This window comes from Natator depressus, chromosome 2, assembly GCF_965152275.1.
Source record: "Natator depressus isolate rNatDep1 chromosome 2, rNatDep2.hap1, whole genome shotgun sequence".
Classification (NCBI taxonomy): domain Eukaryota; kingdom Metazoa; phylum Chordata; order Testudines; family Cheloniidae; genus Natator; species Natator depressus.
Window position 1 is genome coordinate 192,923,883 of NC_134235.1, and position 22,169 is coordinate 192,946,051.

A 22,169-nucleotide genomic window follows, 5' to 3' on the forward strand; every position below is an offset into this window, starting at 1 on the left:
GTTATCATTAGGAGGAGGAACTCAAGCAAATTGCTGAAAGTATTGAAAGCATTAATCAGAATAAAGCACCATCAAAATACATAGGCAATTATGCAATTTTAGATCATCTTGGCAGTGGAGCTTTTGGAAGCGTTTATAAGGTAAACTTGCTTTTTGATATTAACTAACAATTTTCTGTTGACATTTCTCTGTTTTTTCCACCATTTTTTAGGTTTATTGTGAATCTGTCTGACACCATTTGTGCCTGTAAAAATGGCCAAAATGTTTCTCAGAACAACAGTGATCTTTATTACTACTCTTTTTTCTTTGTACTACTTTTCACAGACAGCAGTTCTGTCTGCTAGAAAGTGTGACAAATCTGTATAATCTGAAGGGATTCACACCACTGTTTCTGCAAAGCCCCACACAGAGCATCTATGAAGTTCTTTAAAACATCTAAGCAAACCCTGCAGGACACTGCTAACTGCATCATTGGTCTCCAACACTTTTCAGCTGATTTCACACTAACTACAGAAAGAATAATTACTTTAGAATTTAAGGTTTCAGAGTGGTAGCCGTGTTAGTATGTATCAGCAAAAACAACGAGGAGTCCTTGTGGCACCTTAGAGACTAACCAATGTATTTGGGCATAAGCTTTCGTGGGCTAAAACCCCCTTCATCAGATGCAACTGAATTGAAGAGAGAGATTTAGACTCAGTTAACTCACCACATGTATATGATTAATGTCCTTTCTGCCCCCATCCTTTTTTGTTAATTTTTACACGGTTTTTCCCCTGAAGGTTAGAAAACATAGTGGCCAAAATCTACTAGCAATGAAAGAAGTCAATTTACATAATCCAGCATTTGGAAAGGACAAAAAAGACAGAGACAGCAGTGTAAAGAACATTGTCTCTGAATTAACAATCATTAAAGAACAGGTAAGTGTCATAAACCCTTCACTAGGGGACATTTTCTAAAAATTTCTCACCATTACTAAAAGCAGCTCAGCTGTGTTTTTGGGAGCCCTACTGTATATAGGCTGCCAGCTGCTGGTGGTGGTTTTAGTCTGATCAACACAATATAAAAAATGCCAGTGGCCCATCTACACCACTCCAAACATTGCAAACATTTCAGTATTAGTAGCACTGTAAACAAGACCTTATTGTTACTTGGAAACTCTGAGATTGTTAACTGATGTATTCAACAATTTAAAAAAATTCCTTTAATAAAGAATAATCTGTTAGCAACAGCCTAATGAAAAGTTGGTCAGTGTTTCTATTCCATATTAAGTTTTCATGGCTTTGAAATTGTCAGATTTTAGTCCGAAAAAGTCACTGCTGTGACTTACAAGTTCTCAAAGTGTGATTTTTAAATTAAAAACAGTATTGAATGCAAATCGGATTTAGGGTTGTCTGCTGAAGCAAAGGGGACTTTGTGCAGGCTTACTAGCTTTGCCCCACTATTTCTTTGCTCCATTCCTTCCACTGTTAGGGGTTAAGTCAGAATCATCTTGTTTGGTCTCCCACTTCGTGGTTTTGCTGGGGAAGGAGAGTAATCTTCAACACCATTTTTTGGAAATATACCTTCCCTCCAAGTTTGAAATTGGGAGAAGGGGCAACAATGGCTCAGCCTACCCTGTCAGCTCCTAGAGTGACTGCAATTAGGGAGTCCTTATGCCATCTGTGCAAATGGCGGGAGGAAATCCTGTCTGCTATGCCCCATATAAGGCAAGGGCACATTTATCAGACAGAATTAGTTACAACCCTCTGAAATCCAGAAATTTTTTGGAATACAAGTTTTGGAAACTTTTATAATATTTGTCTAAAACTATTGCTATTATGCTCAATTTATAGATTGATGTTATCAATATTGTGCCCTCAATCTAACATTAATTCCAACTGTCTATTTTTTTTTCGTATTGTAGCTTTCTCATCCCAATGTTGTACGATATTACAGAACCTTCCTGGAAAGTAAGTAAAAACTTAGCGACTAAAAACCATGTTGTTTGTCATGAAGAAATAATAGCATAATAAAAGTACTTAGTAGATCCAGGAAAGATCCTATCCAACTTGAACAGTAGGAACTAATTTTCTCTTAAGAATAGCACTATAGCTCCAACAGATTTAGACCTAAGTGTTGGTTTAAATATTGGCTACAGCAGACTGTAAATAACAATAGCTATTATTTACATTGCAGTAGCACCCATAATGTGCTAGGCCCTGTCCAAACATATAAGACACGCCCTGCTCTAAAGAATTTGCAGTCTGAAAAACAAAATTCAGATGCTGGGGAAAGAGATATCATGATACAGGGTGGTGACTGATACGTGAATTATTCATTCCATTCCCCTCCCCCTTTTTGTATGCATGCACTATAGGCAGCTGTCCTCCCTGGCTGTTGTTATTAGCGATCTAATTTCTTGTAGGTGTTGCAGCAGATGTGATTCTGAAGAACGCATTTGAATGACAAGAACAAGAGTAGTCATTAAAATATATTTGCACATACAAATAATTTAAGCAGAGTAATAAACTAACAATCATATATGTATATTTTGACTAAGATCATGTTTTCTGTGGATATGCTGGATATATGAATGTAATATTCTTTTGGGATTGCCATTTCCTTTTGTTGTGCATAGATGACAGGCTGTACATAGTAATGGAGCTCATAGAAGGGGCACCGCTGGGAGAACACTTTCATTCTTTGAAGGAAAAGCAACAACAGTTTACAGAAGATAGAATATGGAATATATTTATACAAGTAAGGACCTGCATTTTAATTTGTAACCTTTCTTTATGAAATTTGTAGAGCCATTTGTATATGTTGGACTAATAAATTTATAAAATAATACTTATAGTGCCGAAGCACTAAATGTCATAAAATGTGAACGTAATTTTATGTGATTTTATTTGGGTTGCAGTTAAAATTCTTTATATGTCTTTTTGTTTTGAAGCTGTGTCTCGCTCTTCGTTACTTGCATAAGGAGAAGAGGATTGTCCATAGAGATCTCACTCCAAACAATATCATGCTGGGGGATAAAGACAAAGTAACAGTTAGTAAGTGGAATTTCTGTGGCCACAGTGGGTTTCAGCCCAGTTCACCTTGTTCATCAGCCTTGTTCACCAAACTTCAAGAGTAGACAAATTAGAGGAATGGGCCAAAAGAAATCTGATGGGGTTCAACAAGGACAAGTGCAGAGTCCTGCACTTAGGAAGGAAGAATCCCATGCACTGCTACAGACTAGGGATCTAGTGGCTAGGCAGCAGTTCTCCAGAAAAGGGCCTAGGGGTTACAGTGGATGAGAAGCTGGATATGAGTCAACAGTGTGCCCTTGTTGCCAAGAAGGCTAACGGCATTTTGGGCTGTATAAGTAGGAGATTTGCCAGCAGATCGAGGGACGTGATCATTCCCCTCTATTCGGCATTGGTGAGGCCTCACCTGGAGTACTGTGTCCAGTTTTGGGCCCCACACTACAAGAAGGATGTGGAAAAATTGGAAAGAGTCCAGCGGAGGGCAACAAATATGATTGGGGGCTGAAGCACATGACTTATGAGGAGAGGCTGAGGGAACTGGGATTATTTAGTCTGCAGAAGAAAAGAATGAGGGGGGATTTGATAGCTGCTTTCAACTACCGGAAAGGGGGTTCCAAAGAGGATTGATCTAGACTGTTCTCAGTGGTACCAGATGATAGAACAAGGAGTAATGGTCTCAAGTTGCAGTGGGGTAGGTTTAGGTTGGATATTAGGAAAAACTTTTTCACTAGGAGGGTGGTGAAGCACTGGAATGGGTTATCTAGGGAGGTGGTGGATATGAGTCAAGAGTGTGCTCTTGTTGCCAAGAAGGCTAACGGCATATTGGACTCCATTAGTAGGAGCATTGCCAGCAGATCGAGGGAAGTGATTATTCCCCTCTATTCAGCCCTGGTGAGACCACATCTGGAGTATTGTGTCCAGTTTTGGGCACCCACACACACCCACTACAGAAAGGATGTGGGCAAATTGGAGAGAGTCCAGCAGAGGGCCAGGAAAATGATTAAGGGACTGGGGCACGTGACTTACCAGGAGAGGCTGAGGGAACTGGTCTTATTTAGTATGCAGAAGAGTGAGGGGGGATTTGATAGCAGTCTTCAACTACCTGAAGGGGGGGTTCCAAAGAGGATGGAGCTAGGCTGTTCTGAGTGGTGGCAGATGACAGAACAAGGAGCAATGGTCTCAAGTCCTGTGTCTAGTGCTGTATATGGCTGGCATGCATCTCTCCAGTCTCCCCAAAGTGGTCAGAAGGAAACCCGTCACAGGTAGGGTTTTATGATTGGATTTGAAAGCAGCCTCTGAGCATGAAAAATATTCCAAAGAACTGCAGGGTTTTAATGCAGTGTCTTCTCTGACTGAACTGAAATGCAACGTGGAACATTCAGCTGGCCTACCAGGCACTTCAGAGTCCTCTATTTTTTTTTTTAAAATACAGATTCATAATAGCAAATGGACTGCTACATTATTTTTATTGCTTAAGATGCAAAACCAAATATAGATTCTGAGTAACAGAGAATAGCGACAGTAAACCTGGCTACAGAAGTCAACCTCCCTTGTTTAAACACACACACACACACCCCAACCAACCATTCTACTGTAGTAGATAAAAACGTAGTAATATTAGAATACTGTAATTTTCTAGCAGGAGTCAGTTATGTCAAATAATATGCAGAGGAGAGTTCCTTGATTGGTATTAAATCTAATGTACTAAAAAGTATTGATTCCTAATAATTGTGTCATTTTAAAAGAAGATGATTTAATGGTGCTTTACCTCTGAATTATGAAATTACACATTCAGAATATTTTCTAACAACAATATTGACATGTAGTCATAGTGTGTAAAAGCATACTACCACTGAGAGGCAGTCTTGTCTTGAGTTTACTGCTTTGTCTTTCAGCCTACCTACTTGTTTATATAGAAAAATGCAAAGCAACTTTAAAACATATGCCCAAAATTGTACTTGAGGAACAGTAGAATTCTGACAGGAAAATTGGAGTTACTGAAACTCTGTCCTTAACCCTCTCTATTGTGATTGGTTATTGCATATTTGAACCCCGTGTTATTTTACCTAGTGTATAAAATAATAATATGTTGCACTACATATATGCAGTGGTGGGAGGGGACATGATGGCCTTTTCTCTATTATTTTTGAATATCACTGAAATTGTTGTCTCATAATCTTAATGGTAATAGAGTTCCATTCCTTTCCTCCTAGCAATAGTTAAAACATTCTCTATCTGTGAATTGACATAGCATCCTGCAGTAACTCATACAATCCATACAGACCAAGGATTGGATTATTTATAGTTTTGGTAATTATATTCTATAGCATAATAGGTATTTGTGGAGGAGGTGTATTATTTATCTGACCAAGTATAATGTCTCCATATAAAGGTAGATACATAGGGCCTGATATAGTTGAAAATACATGCACAAGTCCTGGAAAGTCATAAATCCCGGCTCTTCAGCAGATTTGAAATATTTAGATATTATAAATGTAAACATAAATAAAACAAAAAGGTTCTGCTCCATGAATTTAACCAAAACTCAACCACAGCTCAATGGTGTCAAGTTGTAGAGCAACACCAGAGAAGAACAGTTCCATGTTCTTTTGTCTTTCAAACCCTCAACCTGGGGAGGTAAGTGAAAGTTATCCTTGTCTAAAACTGGAGTAACTCTCCCATGGGGCTGCCACGGAGGTGACGGTTGGATTAATGAATAATAAGGGTACATCCTCTAGTGGTTTTGTAAGCAGGGGAATGCTCCCACTATTGTGGGGAACTTTCCTGGTTTATATACTACCCTGGTGAAGTGGGCTAGCGAAAGGATCTGAGTCCTCACTCCAACTTCCTTTTCCCAGAGGCCTGCCTGACTCTCCAGTGTGGCAGAGTCCTCGTAAACCCAACAAGGCTGGGCCCAGGATTCCTGGGGGGCTCAACGCCTAACCTTGTTATGGTCACGTAGGGCAGGGGCTAGGGTGTCCCCACTCTGGGGTGCTCTATCTGCACTGGATGCTTCCCTGACCCATTGATAATTACATGCAGTTCAAAGCAAATACAATTTATTAAACAGAAATCAATTAAGAAAAATAAGGGGAAAATGGGAAAGTTAAAGGAAAACACATAACTCCGCTCTGTGGTATGGAGACATCACAACCAGCATCTTTGGAATGTAAGGGAAGTTCAGTCTGTTCCTCACAAGTCCCAGGCCTCCTTCTCAGGCCCTGGCTGTGCTGCAGGGATGCTGTGGGTCGGACACTTGCTCTGGCGGTGGCCACACCCCCTCAGGCTTTAGGTGGCAGGACCCTTCTTCCCAGCGTTGCCCCCGCCCCATCGGGGTTACAATCCCCCTCCAAGTCTGGCCTGCAAGGCGTCTTGGCTGGGGGCATCTCCCTGTGCTGGGCCCACTTCCCAGGGTCCCCCTCACTCTCCCCAGCTGCTCACCACACCCGGCTCCAGACTGCTTCAGCCCCAGCTCCAGCTCCACTCTGCCTCAGTGCTGCTGCTAGTCTGCCTCCAGCTCCCTGGGCTGCTTCGTGGGCCCCTCTGCCTCTGGTCGCTACAGCTCTCCTCCCAGCATAGGTCTGCTTCCTGGGCTGCTTTTCTGGCCCCCTGGATCTGGCACAGCTCTGCTCTCCAGCTCAGCTTGAGCCCCTGCTTTTTCCTTAGCTTGGCCCCACTCTATCTGACCCAGGCAATCCAGCTCACATGGAGGAAGATGGGCCACACCTGATTAGCCTACCCCCCCACCCCCCATCAATCAGGCTGACCGGGAGCATTGGCCTCTCCCCATTGTTTCTGGGGACTGTCAGTCTCAAGGTTCTGATTTCCCATGGACCCTTCCACTTTCTTTTGGTACTGGGAGCTAGCCAACCAAAACACCCGCACTGAGTTTTAGTAAGGGGACAACAGTCCCCTTGCACTTTAAAAATAACATGTTTTTACTTGTAGTGCTCCCCTCACCTCCCCAATTATCCTTCCTGCAATGAGAATCTGTGTGGCAATAGCATAATGGAGAAAGTTTACTCACCTGTAACTAGAAAAGGAGTACTTGTGGCACCTTAGAGACTAACCAATTTATTTGAGCATAAGCTTTCGTGAGCTACAGCTCACTTCATCGGATGCGTGAGCTGTAGCTCACGAAAGCTTATGCTCAAATAAATTGGTTAGTCTCTAAGGTTCCACAAGTACTCCTTTTCTTTTTGCGAATATAGACTAACACGGTTGTTACTCTGTCACCTGTAACTGGTGTTCTCCAAATATATTGTCATTGTGAACTACAGTGACCCTTCCTCTTTCCCTCTCTTTTTTGAATCCTATATTAGGTTTTGACCAATGAAAAAAAATGAAGCTGAAGGATAGTTGGGGCCATGAGATCCAATAGATTTAAAACAGTTCTGCATTGGGTACACTGTGCAACCTTAACAATAAACTGCTATTAAACAGTTCTGGTATTCATCCGACACACACATGGAAGGGGGCTCAGTTACCTCAGTAGTAACATCTCCCTGCCTCCAGACACCATGGGGGCCTCCCCTGAAGACCAGAATTTTGTGCTGGAGGAGGAAGCAAAGATTGGACATGCTTTGAGAGGGGGACCTCATTGTTTCTGCTACCCCAACTGCAGAATTTACCCAGAAAAGATCATACAGCCTGATGTTGTATTATTTTTTCCACAGAACCCTCCAAGGAATCCTGGGGGCAGCTACAGCTAGGGGAAGTCTCTTGTAGTGCAATTCCAGTGGACATGTGTTGTCAGTGAGCCAAGGAGATGGCCAGCTGAGAGCCACAACTAGGGCAGACATAGAGAACCTCTCTATGATGACACTGGCTGCAGGTGGGAGAATCTCTGTGAGGATGAGGAGACGCCTGCAGAGATGATCTCCTGTAAATGTCCCTCATGTCACTCCCATGGGGCCTACTGAAGTAGGGGATACCTGGGGCACTAATAGGTACAATTTTTCAATCTCTATATCCACAATTTATTATTATTTTTTAAATTCCAAGAACTATTAGACCATATCATTGTCTGTCCCTTTGCTCAGTAGTTTTCTGCAATTGATGGAAATAAAAATAAACATCCTATGCCCAGTGAACCTCTGCATTTTAAATATTCCCACAGTGAAACTGTATAATTTTCTCAGCTTCTCCCTCAAATGCATTCTTGCACTTTCTCCTATGCTGTCCCTTAGAACTGAGAAAACAGCCCCCCATCAAAAACTGCAAAGGCACCATCGTATCCTCTTACCAGTCGCTCCTCAAAAATGGCCTCTTCTGAAATGCATACTGAAAACTGCAATCTGGTCATGGCTAGGGAGATAGTGAGATCTGATCACTACTCCTGATTGACTAAGAGCTGTATATATCTCGTTATTTTTGTTACACTGTCTCCTCTACCTTCTGCGGCGGCCCACTTCTTGGTCTCATCCATGTATTGTCTTTCAGACTGTCAGCAATTTGGGGAGGAACTGTCATTTACTTTATGTTTATTATTTTCTATTAGTTAATATGGTTATTATGGTAGTGTCTAAGGGCTGACCAAGAGTGGGGCCCCACTGTGCTAAGCAATGTACAAACAAAGTAGTAGACAGTCCCTGGCCCAAACAGCTAACAATCCAAATAGACAGGACAGGCACAGGGTGTGAGAAAGTGTGTTAGGCACAAGCACGGTGAATAATGAGATGGCAGCAAATGTCCTATTAGTTATACAGTTTGTTTGAGGGTGAGAGGAAGTTGGTTTTCTTAATAGACGATCAGCTAAATAGAAAGGAAAGGGAAGGGAGTTGGAGTGAGAGGGACAGGAGCAGGTCTGGAGTAAAGTCAAGATGAAGAGACTGTGAGGGAGGGAGGGTGAGGGGGAGCAGGAGTGTTGGAGCAAGCAGCCAATCAGCACAGGACCGAGAGTCCAGACAAAACTGTTGAAAGTTCTCCAAATGTCCAAAGGACTAAACATCACAATGGGAACCAGCCTGGTTGGCCTATGGGTGCTACCACGATATCAATGTTACAAAATAGTAATTTTTAAATGATTAAACTTTTTATTTTAAATTGGTGAAAAAGTGTCACTGAAATGATACACTCCTGATCAGTGTGAGTGTCTGAGTTATAAATTTCTCATAAACAGAGTTTACGTTGAAATTGCAGGCATAGCATGGCACCCCCACTGCAATAATAATAATTATTCAGTCTGCTGTTTTAGCCATACCTTGGACCGCTATTGTCCCTGGCTAGTTTTCATCTGCTTAGGTTTTTTTGTATGTATATAGACAGTGAGAGCTAATGGTTTTCTGAATTTAAAATGAGTATGCGTTCTTTTTTTTCATTGTAGCACGTTGTAGCTTGGGGTGCTTATTTCTATATATACCCACATATGTTGTTCTGCTTATATCAGGGGTGGGGAACCTATGGCCCATGGGCTGGGTCCAGCCTGTTGCTTAATTTGATCCGGCCTGTGCATGGGTGGTGGGTCCCATAGACTGAGGGAGGCTGTGCCTCCCCAAACAGCCAGGTATGGGCCCTGCCCAGGCTCTCCCCGTTGTTTACTGCTGCACAGCGTATGGCTCCTCCAGTCTCCCTGTGCTCCAGCCGGGACTGGGGAGGCTGCGGCCACACTCCGACTGCCTTCCCAGCACTCCGAGGCTGTGGGGGCTGGGGCCATGCACTTCCTGCCCTCCCGGCACTCCTCTGGGGCTGCAGAGGCTACCCTGGGGCAGGGCCGGGGCCAGTGGCTTTGGGGGAGGCCGTAAGAGGCGGGGCTGGGGGCTTTGGATCAGACCCTTGCTTTTTACTTGTGTGTGGCCCACGATTTATTTTTTCTGTGGGTCAATGGCCTGTGATAGAAAAAAGGTTCCCCACCCTGACTTACATGATAAAACGTACAATTCCATGCAGCAGTAGTAGCACAATATATTTAACATGGGATATGAAAATCCATGTACCTGTTGTGTTCTCAATGGACTTCTTTCCCAACCTGCCCTGGTTCAGTGATGCAAAGACCTTTGAGAGTCAAGTCTGCCCGGGACCCTCTCATAGGGCCAGCTGGCCTGGAGCACCCTTCAGCAGCAGGCTGCAGCACGACACATGCGCCAGTCTCCATTTCCCTCCTTCAGAGTCCTGAGAAATAGTCCTTAGTGCAAATGGCACTTGTGGGATTAATTTATTACAAAAGAAAGACCTGTGCACGTAACAAGTCCCAACACTGTAATCCATGGAATACATCAATACATCTCTTGCATCCTGCACCATGCCCCCGGACCATGCCCCAGCTCTCCAGCACAGCCAGCAGGCACCGTCCTCTGCTGTGTTCAGGCTTCAGCCCTCTCCAGTCTTCTCTGGCTTTGGCTCTCCATGGCTCAGGAAGGACAACCAGCTCACCCCTCCACGGCTTCCCTAACCTTCAGCCCTTTTCATTCGGTCAGCACTGCCTGGCTTTGACTCAGGAAAGTCAGAAAGCTAGTCCCCCTCCTGGTTCCTACCTGTCTGCCCTTTTCCCACCACTGCCTCCCACCACTGGCTCTTCAGCTCAGAAAGGTCACCCAGCTAGCCCCTCCAGTAGCTCCTAGCCCTCATTCCTTTTCAACCTCTCAGCATTAGCATTGACTCAGAAAGGCCAGCAGACTTCCTGATAATTCCTCTCTCTTTCTAGGAAGGGCCTGCAGAGAGCTTTCCCCAGAGACCTCCTTCAGTTTTCAGACTGACACTCACCAGACCTTCCTGATCCTTTATAGGCCCCAACTGCTGCCACCTTCTTAATTGGCCAGTGGGAGCGCTTGCTCTGGCACAGAGACACTGGACCTGTTTCTTTTATTTTATGCCCCTGTAACAGAGCCACTCCAAAGCCCTTCAGATTTGCTGCCTCTAAGAGAACTGATTCTATGGGGATTGCTGCAGGGTCCTGTCTACCCTTGGGTCTGTCTACACTGCATCTGGGAGCGAGTCTTCCAGCCCTGGTCTACAGTCTTATGCTAGCGGTGCTTAGGCTAGTGCTCTAAAAATAGCTGTGTAGACATTGCTTGGATGTTATGGATTGGCTTGCAGCCCATCCCTCCACTTCCAGGCATCAGAGCCTGAGCTGCAATGTCTACACAGCAATTTTTAGAAAGCTAGCACTAACCCCGCTACCACAAATTTCTGGATTCAGACTGGGAGGCTCACTTCCAGATTCAGTGAAGACATGCCCTTAGGGGCTGAATATTCTGCTTCTGCAATATTCCTATTTCCTGCCAGTTGGGATATGAGAGATCTGTCTGTAATTCGAACCCAGATTTCTTGTGTAGCAGCAAAGAGTTAAGCCTTAGACCAGCCTTCCAATTCCCACTTTAATGTACGATATAATTCATATCACGGTGGGAAGCTGTGAATTATGGGCTATAATGTGAATTATGGGCTATAATTATGGTCAAAGTAGGAGACTGAAGCTCAAATGGTCTGTGTGATTACCAGACCTGTAAAGTGAAACTTTAGCTCTGTAATTTAAAATGCTTGGTTGTTGGTGTACTTTTATTAAGAATTTCTTGTGTTCTGGCTCCATATCCTGCACAGGTGCTTATCCTATGAGATATGGTCATGTAACCCAATGCTAGCAGATTGCTTGTTGGTCAATAGTTTTGGGTCCCAGTTAGAAGGACAACAACAATGCTAAACTCTTGCAAGTCACATGACCTCACAACCAATCCTCGCGGTAAGGATCACTATGTTTGATACAAGGCTACTGAACTGTCTCCCAGTCCATTTTAAAGAAGGCTTCCATAAGGTATTGAGTGGTATCTTCCATCCTTTTTGTTTAATGATACACTGTAAAATTAGTGTTTTAAAACATTATTGATCACTTAATTGCACCATCACAGATCTCTCCACAAATCCTGGCTCTGAGTCTGGACAATGATGCTGTCATAAATATAAAGGGAAGGGTAACCACTTTCTGTATACAGTGCTATAAAATCCCTCCTGGCCAGAGGCAAAACCCATTCACCTGTGAAGGGTTAAGAAGCTAAGATAACCTCGCTGGCACCTGACCCAAAATGACCAATGAGGGGACAAGATACTTTCAAATCTGGAGGGCGGGGGGTACAAAGGATTTGTCTGTCTGTGTGATGCTTTTGCCGGGAACAGATCAGGAATGCAGCTTTACAACTCCTGTTAAGTTAGTAAGTAATCTAGCTAGAAATGTGTTAGATTTCCTTTTGTTTAATGGCTGGTAAAATAAGCTGTGCTGGATGGAATATATATTCCTGTTTTTGTATCTTTCTGTAACTTAAGGTTTTGCCTAGAGCGATTCTCTATGTTTTGAATCTGATTACCCTGTAAGGTATTTACCATCCTGATTTTACAGAGGTGATTCTTTTACCTTTTATTTAATTAAAATTCTTCTTTTAAGAACCTGATTGATTTTTCATTGTTCTTAAGATCCAAGGGTTTGGGTCTGTGTTCACCTGTACAAATTGGTGAGGATTCTTATCAAGCCTTCCCAGGGAAGGGGGTGTAGGGCTTGGGGGGATATTTTGGGGGAAGATGTCTCCAAGTGGTCTCTTTCCCTGTTCTTTGTTTAAAACGCTTGGTGGTGGCAGCATACAGTTCAAGGACAAGGCAAAGTTTGTACCTTGGGGAAGTTTTTAACCTAAGCTGATAAGAATAAGCTTTAGGGGGTCTTTCATGCAGGTCCCCACATCTGTACCCTAGAGTTCAGAGTGGGGAAGGAACCTTGACAGATGCCTACTATAAAATTGACTAGCTTCACAAAACTGGTGAATCGCGTGTGGAGTTTGGGAAACACTGCTATCAGTGTCCAGTATTTTTAGGTGGGTGGTTGGATGGGCAATGTGACAGCTCTGGGAGTCAGGACAATTAGATTGTATTCTCAAGAATCCCAATGTAGAGACTAAAAGCACTATATATTAGTTAAGTGCCCTTGTCATTAAAATGTACAAATAAAGCTTTAATTGTAACGTATTCTTTTATGGATAATCTAATTAAAACTACTCTTCCTTTATGATCCAAATCATTTAAACACAATAGTCTGGGTTCTCTAGAAAGGTCCTAAGGGGGATATAGGTTCTTATTTGTTTATGGGGCCCATTTTACTCATATTTACTTCCAAGCATAAGTCTTACTGCTTTCAGTATTCCCACAGCAGTTAATGGTACTACTCTTGGTAGTAAGAACTGTGTTTAGTGGTAAATGTTTTGTAGGATTGAAATAAAAAATCATAAAATGTATTCATTCTGATTCCAAAGAATTCCTTTTACTTTTACTAAAGTAATTTACAATACTAAGTGTGGGAGTGTATATCTTCTGGGGCTGCCTCAGGGCATGGAAGATGGAAAGAAGTTGAGTGTCACTTAGAGTTCCATATTCTAAAACATATGAAGGTAAATAACAAAGAGGTAATATAGCGATGTAATTATGGATCAACATCCTGATGTCTCTTTACAACGTAAATCAACTTCCTTCTATTGGTAATATATCAATTAGTACATGTACTTGTTTTGTTCAGAAATGTTTGTTGTATATCTCATGTCAAAATATAGTAATACAAATACTAGCAGTATTTATTATTTGTATTACTACAGCACTCAAAGGGTTCAATCAGGTTCAAGTCTTATTGAGTTGTGTAATGTACAGATATGGCTCCAATCCTGCAAAAACTTATAATGTGTTTAACTTTCCATATAGCATTAATCCCACTGAAATTAATGGAACTACTCACAAGACTAAAGTTAAACGTTTGCAAAAGGCTTTGCAGGATCAAGAACTATATACCTGAAATATACGACAGTGATATTCACATACATAGGATTAATTCTTACAATGGTGCATATTTTTACAGGAGTATAATTCTAGATATTGGTATCAATCAACATTGTATATGCAAATTCAAACGTACTAAATAAATTACAGTGGATTTTTTTTAAAGAGGTATACTGGTTTCTGCTTAATTGTCAGGTGTATCTTTAAAAACAACAACCCAAAATACAAACCCTTTCCAAGGGTGTTTCTTTGTGATAAGTGAATAACACAACTAATCAGATAAAATAGATTTTACAGAGTTCTATTGTCTGGATGATATTCAGGCTCCTTATCTAAAAAGCACCTGCTCCTGGCACCTGTTTCCTTGGTACTCTCTCCACTTCTACAGTCCTATTCTTCCCTGCCTCCCGCGTCCCTCTTCTTGAGCTGCCTTCTAATTTTTGTGGGTGGGAGCACCCTCCACCCCGGGCCTCCCTAGAGTCTTCAGAAGGTGATTGCTTCACCTATTATCTAACTACTCTGCCTTCTACTACCATTGTTTTCCTGGGCTAATTGGAAAGGAGCCAGCTGGACTGTTTCCCTCTTTCAGCTTTTCTGAGGGCAAAGGGACTGCCTCTTAGTCGTGCTCCCCCTTTAATCTTCTTGTGAATAAACTTCTCAATAACAACGTGGTCTGCTGACCCCCAACACTGATCCTGCAGCAGTGGGAACTGGGATATTGCTCTTGGTCTCGTTACTGCTTCATCTTGCCATTTTAAACACTCTACACTTTAAAACAGCTATTTTGAATCAGAGGTAAGAGCATCTTCCCTGGTCATGGCTGGGGACCAGATGAAGAGAGACATAGTCTTGTCATCTTGGCTGTATCTGGGGGAAGAGGAGCAATTGTTCAGGGATAGGTGAAATAAATGTTCTCGTCTGAATAGGATGGAAGCTCACACTATTTGGCAAATTTAATATTCTGTTCACCCCTCCCTACTTTGTGTGTGAAATATACGATGTCTTTCACCCTTTTTGTAGATTTTACAAAATCTCCCCAGTGGTTACTGCATTATGAAATATAAATTATGTAGATAAATGTGTAGGCATAGGGATGGTTTTGTGGTAAATATGCAATGACCAGAATCTTAATTTTTCTCATTCTTAACACAGAGAATCAATTCACTAGATACAATCTGTAGATAACAAAAACAGCAAAAGGAAGAAGATACAAATTCATCCATTGCAGATAATCTAGACAAGCCTACAGTTCTATTGCTAAGAATGAGAACTTGGGTTATTTAGGGTTTATGAGCATGAAAGATATTATTCTGTAAGAATTTGTTTTTGTTCATGTCTTTTTCTCATAATAGTTTTCCCCCCTTACTGCTTCTCTATAATGTCAATATCAGATATGCTTCTTTCTGGAATAATCTTACATTTTGGACATTATTAACATCATTAGATGTTGCTGCACTGGAAACAATGTAAACTTCCAGAAAACAATCATTTCCCCAGACAAAGGAGCGTGTCCTAGATTGCAAAAGATTAGGCTTGTCTGTTTTTATTGTAATGTTTCCTTGCTGTTTGAGTTTCATCTGTTACATGTTGCTTGGCTTCCAATGTCATGAAATCCTGTTTTTATAATTTTCTAAAAATAAAATATTACTTAGTTTCTTTGATTTCATATATGTATATAAAATAAAAAGAGAGACTGAAGCTAAATGTTCAGATGGAACAAAGTATGATATTAGTCAAGTATAATAATACCTTAGAGAAATGGCTATATCAGCGAGACATTATTGGACAAGTTGCAAGTCTATTCATAATGTACAAAAATCATTCTAATGGTTAAATGCCTGGTTGTTGTTTACTGTCTCTGAATAGACTTTTAAAATAACTTTTGTTTTTGTACAAGTATGCCAAATTTCCTGCCATTATCTAAATTAGCTGCCACCAGTGTAGGTCACAGAGAACAAAGCATCAACAGGGTATTACTTTGGAAGATGTGTTCTACAAAAATTGACTTCTGAAGACTAGTGCACACATTGTTCTCTTCAGCTTACTTGATGTCAGATGTTATGACAGCACAATACATTGTTAAATCTGAACGTAATCCACGCATATTTGAAAAATTTCAAGAGGATGCTTTTAAAAATACAGTTCTGTAGATTAACTGGAATATTATTGTACTTCCAAAATTATATTCTCTTTATAAGATTGCCCCACTCTTGCAGAAATAGACTGCTCCTTCTCCTCTTCTTCAACCAGGTAGATAGATAGATCTTTTCACTGGCTGTATTTAAATGCCAGGATTTCGCCTTTATGGGAATAATCCATTCACCAACACTTCATTTTACCTTGAACCTCATAGCAAACTAAACATTGTTTCTCTTGCTGCTGATCAAAAAAAGGATAATTTCTCTTTCCTAGGAAGGATGAGAGGTAAGAAAATGGTGAGACGTTGGCACTGGGCTGGGCACCCAGTCATACGGAGCTATTTTGCCATTTGTACTATCAATCTCTTTCCCTGCTTGGTATACCAGAAGGGCCACCTAGATTCCTCTTACCCAGTACTTCAAGACAGCTCTGAGATCATGGGCCTGCACCATTAGAACTGGGACCAGACTTTATTTTAATCCAGTCATGCGTGGCCGATCTGGATGGCAAGATTACCCGGATCATGGACCTCCCCACTCCCAGCAAAACAAAAAGGATTATGAGTGATACAGTATCCAGGCATTTCTGCTTTCCCCTGCCTCCTTTAAAGGATTCTTTCCAGCCTCCACTCTTGCCTCCCCTCTTCTTTGGTCCACCTGGCCTAGTGGTTACAGAGTCTTTCACTGAGATTTATAGATCCTAAGGCCAGAAGGGACCACTGGTCATGTGACCTGACCTCTTGTATAGCACAGGCCATAGAACTTCCTCAAAAGAATTCCATTTGAAATAGAGATGTGCAGTATGATTCTCTGGGGCCTTTCCGTTCCTTATCTCCTCTTGTCATCTTTATTTTCCCTTATCTACATGGCCTCTGTCACTTGTTTTATCTGAGTACTTCTTTACTCCTTCCCAGCCAGAAGGAGCAATACCTTGGTTGGTTTATAGAATTCTTTTCTGTGTTTGTGTCTGTGGGTGTTGTGGGTGAATGGAAAATTTATTGAGGAAAGCTAAGTTGGAAATACAAGTTGTATATTTCCTTCTGAAAGTGGGGAGGTTTGTGCTCACTCTCATCTCTTGCAGGAGTGAGTTGTACAGTCTAGCTCTAGCTCCTGTTAAAGTTCTGTCTCAGTCTCTGCACTCATGAGCCTATCTTTATTGGTTGACAATGCCATTGTTCTGGCAGAATGTACCTGTTGGATGGTCTGATTGTTTAGGAAGAGCAATTTCTCAGATTTTTTCTTAGGGCTTTTAATATCAGGAGATTTTGAAGTCGACTCTGTATTTATTGGAGATCCAGTACAGAGAGTGGATTATTGAGCTGATGTAACCCTGGTCCTATGAACACTAAGCAGAGGGGTGCAGTGTGGAGCTTTTTTAAGGAATGTAGTTTCATTCCTAGATATGAATTGTTAGAATCATGACTGAAGGTCTACCTCAGTTAACAATGGTCTGCTGACCTTTGTGGCTGGATCTCTACCCAATAGGATGTGAACAATTTTCTAGCCAGTCGCAGATAGAAGTGGGCATTTTTTGTTGCCATGGCTATTTTGGCATTCAGTACCAGTTCAGGAATCCAGAAGGACCCAAAAGGTGCAGACCAATTTAATAATCAGAGAGCAAATGCCCCTGATAGTTGTATGTATTATTGGGGAGACAAGTTCCTTGAAGTTTTTCAGTATTTCTTGGGTTCAGTTTTCACCAATTGCTCTTCATCCAGGTACCTATTTTGGTTTGAGAAAGCTGCGAAGTGGTGTTTAGTTGATGTAAAGATGGTTGTCATCTGCTTGCACTTCAGGCCATATGGTCTAATTAGCTTTCTTAATAGAAAAGGATAAGCCTTGTGGGATTCTGCAAGTGAAGGTTCTCAAGGTGAGGGAACAGTTGCTCATAATAACCTTCTGGATTTGATATGTGAATAAGAATTGGTACCATTTCAGGGTGTTTATTTTTAGCCCTTATAGCTTCTGGGGAGTGGAATAGGAGTATTTGATTATCAACATTATCAAGTGTACAGAGGCCCAGAAGGATCTGTATGGATGTACTTTTCTTGTTGTCTACAGGCAGTAGGAGGTTGTCCAACAGCAACAAATGGTTTCTCAGTACCATGCTCTGGCCTGAAGTCAGACTGAGAGAGCTGACAGTATCCTGCTTATAACAGGTGGCTTCCAAGTCTGTTTTTGCTAGATTCTAGATTTGTGTGCTTAGGAAATTGAGATTAGACACTGGAAAATAGTTTGTGAGGTCTGATGGGAGGAAGTTCTGACCAACCACAAGGTCTTTCCATCCTTGAGGTTCACCATTGCTGTCTTTAGGACTAGCAGGATGCACAAGACTTCAAGAATGTGGATATATCCAGATCAGCCAGCATCACCACTCCCTGTATGGGTCCTGCTAGGCTTTGTGGTGAGTGAGACACAGGTGGCCAGACTAACCAGCATCCCTGCTGTCTCATCCAGTTGGTCTTGAGGAGTGCCCAAGTAAATGAAGGGAGGCTTTGTGGACCACCCTTTCCCCCTTCCCTAACAGGGTCCTTGTGTGAAGCTAAGATAGAAAGCAGAATTTCCAGACCATGTTGCAGCCTGTTCTTTCCAAGATGCCTTTCAGGATGACCTCTTATGAGTGACGTGGAGTCCCCAAGACCTCCCTCTCTTAGCCATGAATGCTGGGGGGGAAGCTTGTACTATAGCCACTATGATCTACAGAAAGCCTCCCACTTGCTGGCCTAGCTGTTCTATCCTGCCTCTGGCTCCTTGACTTTGGCAGAAACAATTGGAGACTTGTCTACAGCTTGCCAGTGTAGCGCTTACTCAGCAGCATTTGGAACAGATCATTATGTCTGTGATGCAGACATTTGTCCCCAAATTCTTGTGACTTCAATCCACAAAGCAAGAGAAATAGCTGCCCTAACCCTAATGTGTACTATCCTGTAAAGCTAAACTAGATTAATTCTTTTAGAACCAGGCTATCTATCTCACTTCCTTCTGTCCTTCTTTCAAGCAAAGGGCACTGAATTCACTGGATGTTATAAGGGCTTAAAATTCTTTCTCCATGGAACCTATCTTCTTTGAAGGGCTCAAGAGGAGGGAAAGGGCATCTTGCTAGGCTTCACTGAAGTTAATTCAGAAAGCTGTCAACACTGCAGAAGTCTCCTGCCTCATGGGGATTAATCACTCTTGGGGTTAACTACTTGAGGAGTATCCGCCTTATAGGCAAAAAAGGGATTTGTCACCTACCTTAGAGATCTGCCAGACAGCTACCTGGCGCATGTCCTACATATCTTTTCCACACACTACAGAGTCAATGTCCTTGCTTCTTTGGACATTCTATTGTCAGCTCAGTAATCCAAGAGTACCTAAACCTTGGATTTCTCATCAAAGGACCTTCTTGGGGGGGGGGGAGAAAGGCAGAGCCCTGAGTATCAGACTGGGTAAAAGTCACCAGAAATTTGTCTAACCTATAAATGCATTTCTGTGAGTGCCTCTCCTGTTCTGGGACACCTCACCCAAGCCAACCATTTCCAACTATCATACATATTTTTGTTTCTATAATAGCATAAACAGAGTTGACACAAAAATGTTGGTGGGTGGGCTCTCACAGTTACTGGGCTAACTCCACCTGAGACCCCTCTCTTGTGTTTCCCAGTGCACCCTATCCCCCAGGTGACAGCTTTCCAGTCTTCGCCTCTTGAGGTACAATATCATGATTCTCCCACTCTAGGAGTAGATCCCCGGGCTACATTCCTTGATTTTTCAGCAGGCCTGCCTGTGATCAGGGTTGTGGCCAGAGGTTAGTGCACAGTGACCAAATATTGCTTATTGTAACAGTAGGGACAGAGCTGCACAGAAGAGAGCAAGATAATTTGAGCTCACTGAACAACCCATATGCATGTCTAGCTTACTATTTCCCTGATGAGAATGGACCTGACTTAGTCACACTGTCTTGCAGGGTCTGTTTCTCTTTCTCTCTTCTACAGGGCAGCTGCCCCTGACAACTGATCTTCCCTGTATAGAACATCACTTTGGAGAACCTGTGTCCTTTTGGTCTTTAGGTTCCAGGCATGACAGCTGTGTAACTCTTGGGTGGAAGTGGGATCTAGGCAGTCAATTGCTCAGCCTTGTCTCTTGCTGTGTTCATCAGGCAGTGGCTTATGTGCACCCATAGTCTGGCCTTCATGGTTGTTTTACCAACAGCCAGCTAGTAAATTGAGCTAACCTATGTATTTAACTCCCAATAACCCAATATAGCTACCCAGTACCTGTCCTTCACAACAGCTAGATAATCATGTACAATATGTAGCATTCATAAATTAATGCAGAGCAACCCCACTTACATGCTCACAGTAAGAGTTGTGGTTTTGGTTCCAAAACTCCAGCCAGTGGGGATGATCCATCTTCTTGGAGATGAGTAGGGCCATACCAAATTCATGGTCCATTTTGGTCAATTTCAGGGTCATAGGATTTTAAAAATCATAATTTTTATGATTTCAGCTATTTAAATCTGAAATTTCATGGTGTTGTAATTGTAGGGGTCCTGACCCGAAAAGGAGTTGCGGGGGGAGGAGAGGGGAGGAATTGCAAGGTTATTGTAGAGGGGGTTGTGGTACTGCTACCCTTACTTTTTTCAGAGCTGGGCAACTGGAGAGTGGCAGCTGCTGGCCGGGTGACCAGCTCTGAAAGCAGAGCCACCACCACCAGCAGCGCAGAAGTAAGGATGGCATCGTATGGTATTGCCACCCTTACTTCTGCACTGCTGCTGGCGGGGCCAACAGCTGTCGCTCTCCAGCCACCTAGCTGCGAAGGCATCACAGAAGTAAGGGTGGCAATACCATAATCCCCCTAAAATAACATTGCGACCCTCCTGCAACTCCCTTTTGGGTCAAGACCCCCAATTTGAGAAACGTTGGTCTCCCCCATGAAATCTGTATAGCATAGGGTAAAAGCACACAAAAGACCAGATTTCACAGAGGAAGACCAGATTTGACAGTCCGCGACACGTTTTTCATGGCCATGAATTTGGTAGGGCCCTAGAGATGAGGAAAAGCAGCTGTTATTCCCATACAGGGTCCACTGTCCGCAGAAGAGGGGAAAAAAGAGCAAAGTGTAACACTAAAGTTTAACAGCTTTACACATGGCAGGGCCCAATCCTGCTTCAAGTGAAGAGCAGTTAAATCTTATAAATGCTGTTGTATCACAATAGTTCGATAGCTTCTGATGAATGAGATTACAAGTTTATGATGTGGAACTTTGGTGAGAAAGTAGGGATTCTTAATGATGTTTGCGTCTTGACTGTATGAACGACATACACTTGATAATTTCACAGTGGCTAGGGGTATTTGCATAACTATATGATAACATTAAATCAACTATTTTTGTCATGTGATAAAGCTAAAGTTTCTTCATCATTGACTTCCGAAAAATTTTGTACTTCAGCTGCTGCTGAATCATTTACTACGGTTTAGAATAAAGCAAGAGTTGCTAAATAATTGCCGCCATTGTTAATTTATTTTTCTGTTAGTTTAGGGATTTATCCACCGCTGCTTTTACATATACTTTATTAGATTATTTTTAATATATATTTCATGTTCATAGCAACTGAATGAGACACTGATGGAAATCTGGAAAATGGGAATCAGTATTACATTTTGCATCAGCAGTCACCAGAAATATTTTTCTGATTTTTTTTAATCTGGTATATCTGATTAAAATGTGTGTCACTAATTAGTGCAGAGATAGGTGTGGAAGATCAGCAGATGGTATGGTACATTGCAGCAAAGTATAAAAGAGAAAAAACTTTCCAGCTGTTTGAACGTACATTAATTGTCACCCTAATAGGCAAGATTTAAGGAGCTATGCCTCTCCCAGGAAAATTTTAATTACTTGTAAATCTTTTTTTTCCTGTATTGTAGCTGACTTTGGTCTTGCAAAGCAGAAGCAAGAAAACAGCAAACTCACATCAGTTGTGGGAACTATTCTCTACTCCTGGTAAGAATAAAATAATTATAGAACCTTCAAGTACAGTGACTTCTCTCTCCATGGTTATTTTTCTTTGACTGAAATACAAAAAGTTTTTGAATGGAACAGTATGTGTTCTAAAACGGAATTTGGTTTTAGTGATTGTTACGTGTAGTGATCAGTTACATTATACGGATAAAAAAGTTAAGTTTCAAAAGGCATTTCCAGTTGGTGCTGATGGATTTGGTTTGTGCTGATCAGTCAGTATTTTCCTAATATCCAACCTAAACCTCCCCCTCAAGTTGCAGTGGGGGAGGTTTAGGTT

General features: G+C 42.0%; 1 protein-coding gene across 1 annotated transcript in view; it reads left to right on the forward strand.

Moving 5' to 3' along the window:
- The window catches only part of NEK10 (NIMA related kinase 10), a 171,800-nt gene that overhangs the window by 50,252 nt on the left and 99,379 nt on the right, over positions 1-22,169 (forward strand). Inside the window, exons 18-23 of the mRNA XM_074945638.1 lie at positions 12-140; positions 780-917; positions 1,904-1,949; positions 2,618-2,739; positions 2,933-3,035; positions 21,799-21,874. Coding sequence (XP_074801739.1) covers positions 12-140; positions 780-917; positions 1,904-1,949; positions 2,618-2,739; positions 2,933-3,035; positions 21,799-21,874 — 614 coding nt within the window. The remainder of the gene's footprint in view (positions 1-11; positions 141-779; positions 918-1,903; positions 1,950-2,617; positions 2,740-2,932; positions 3,036-21,798; positions 21,875-22,169) is intronic.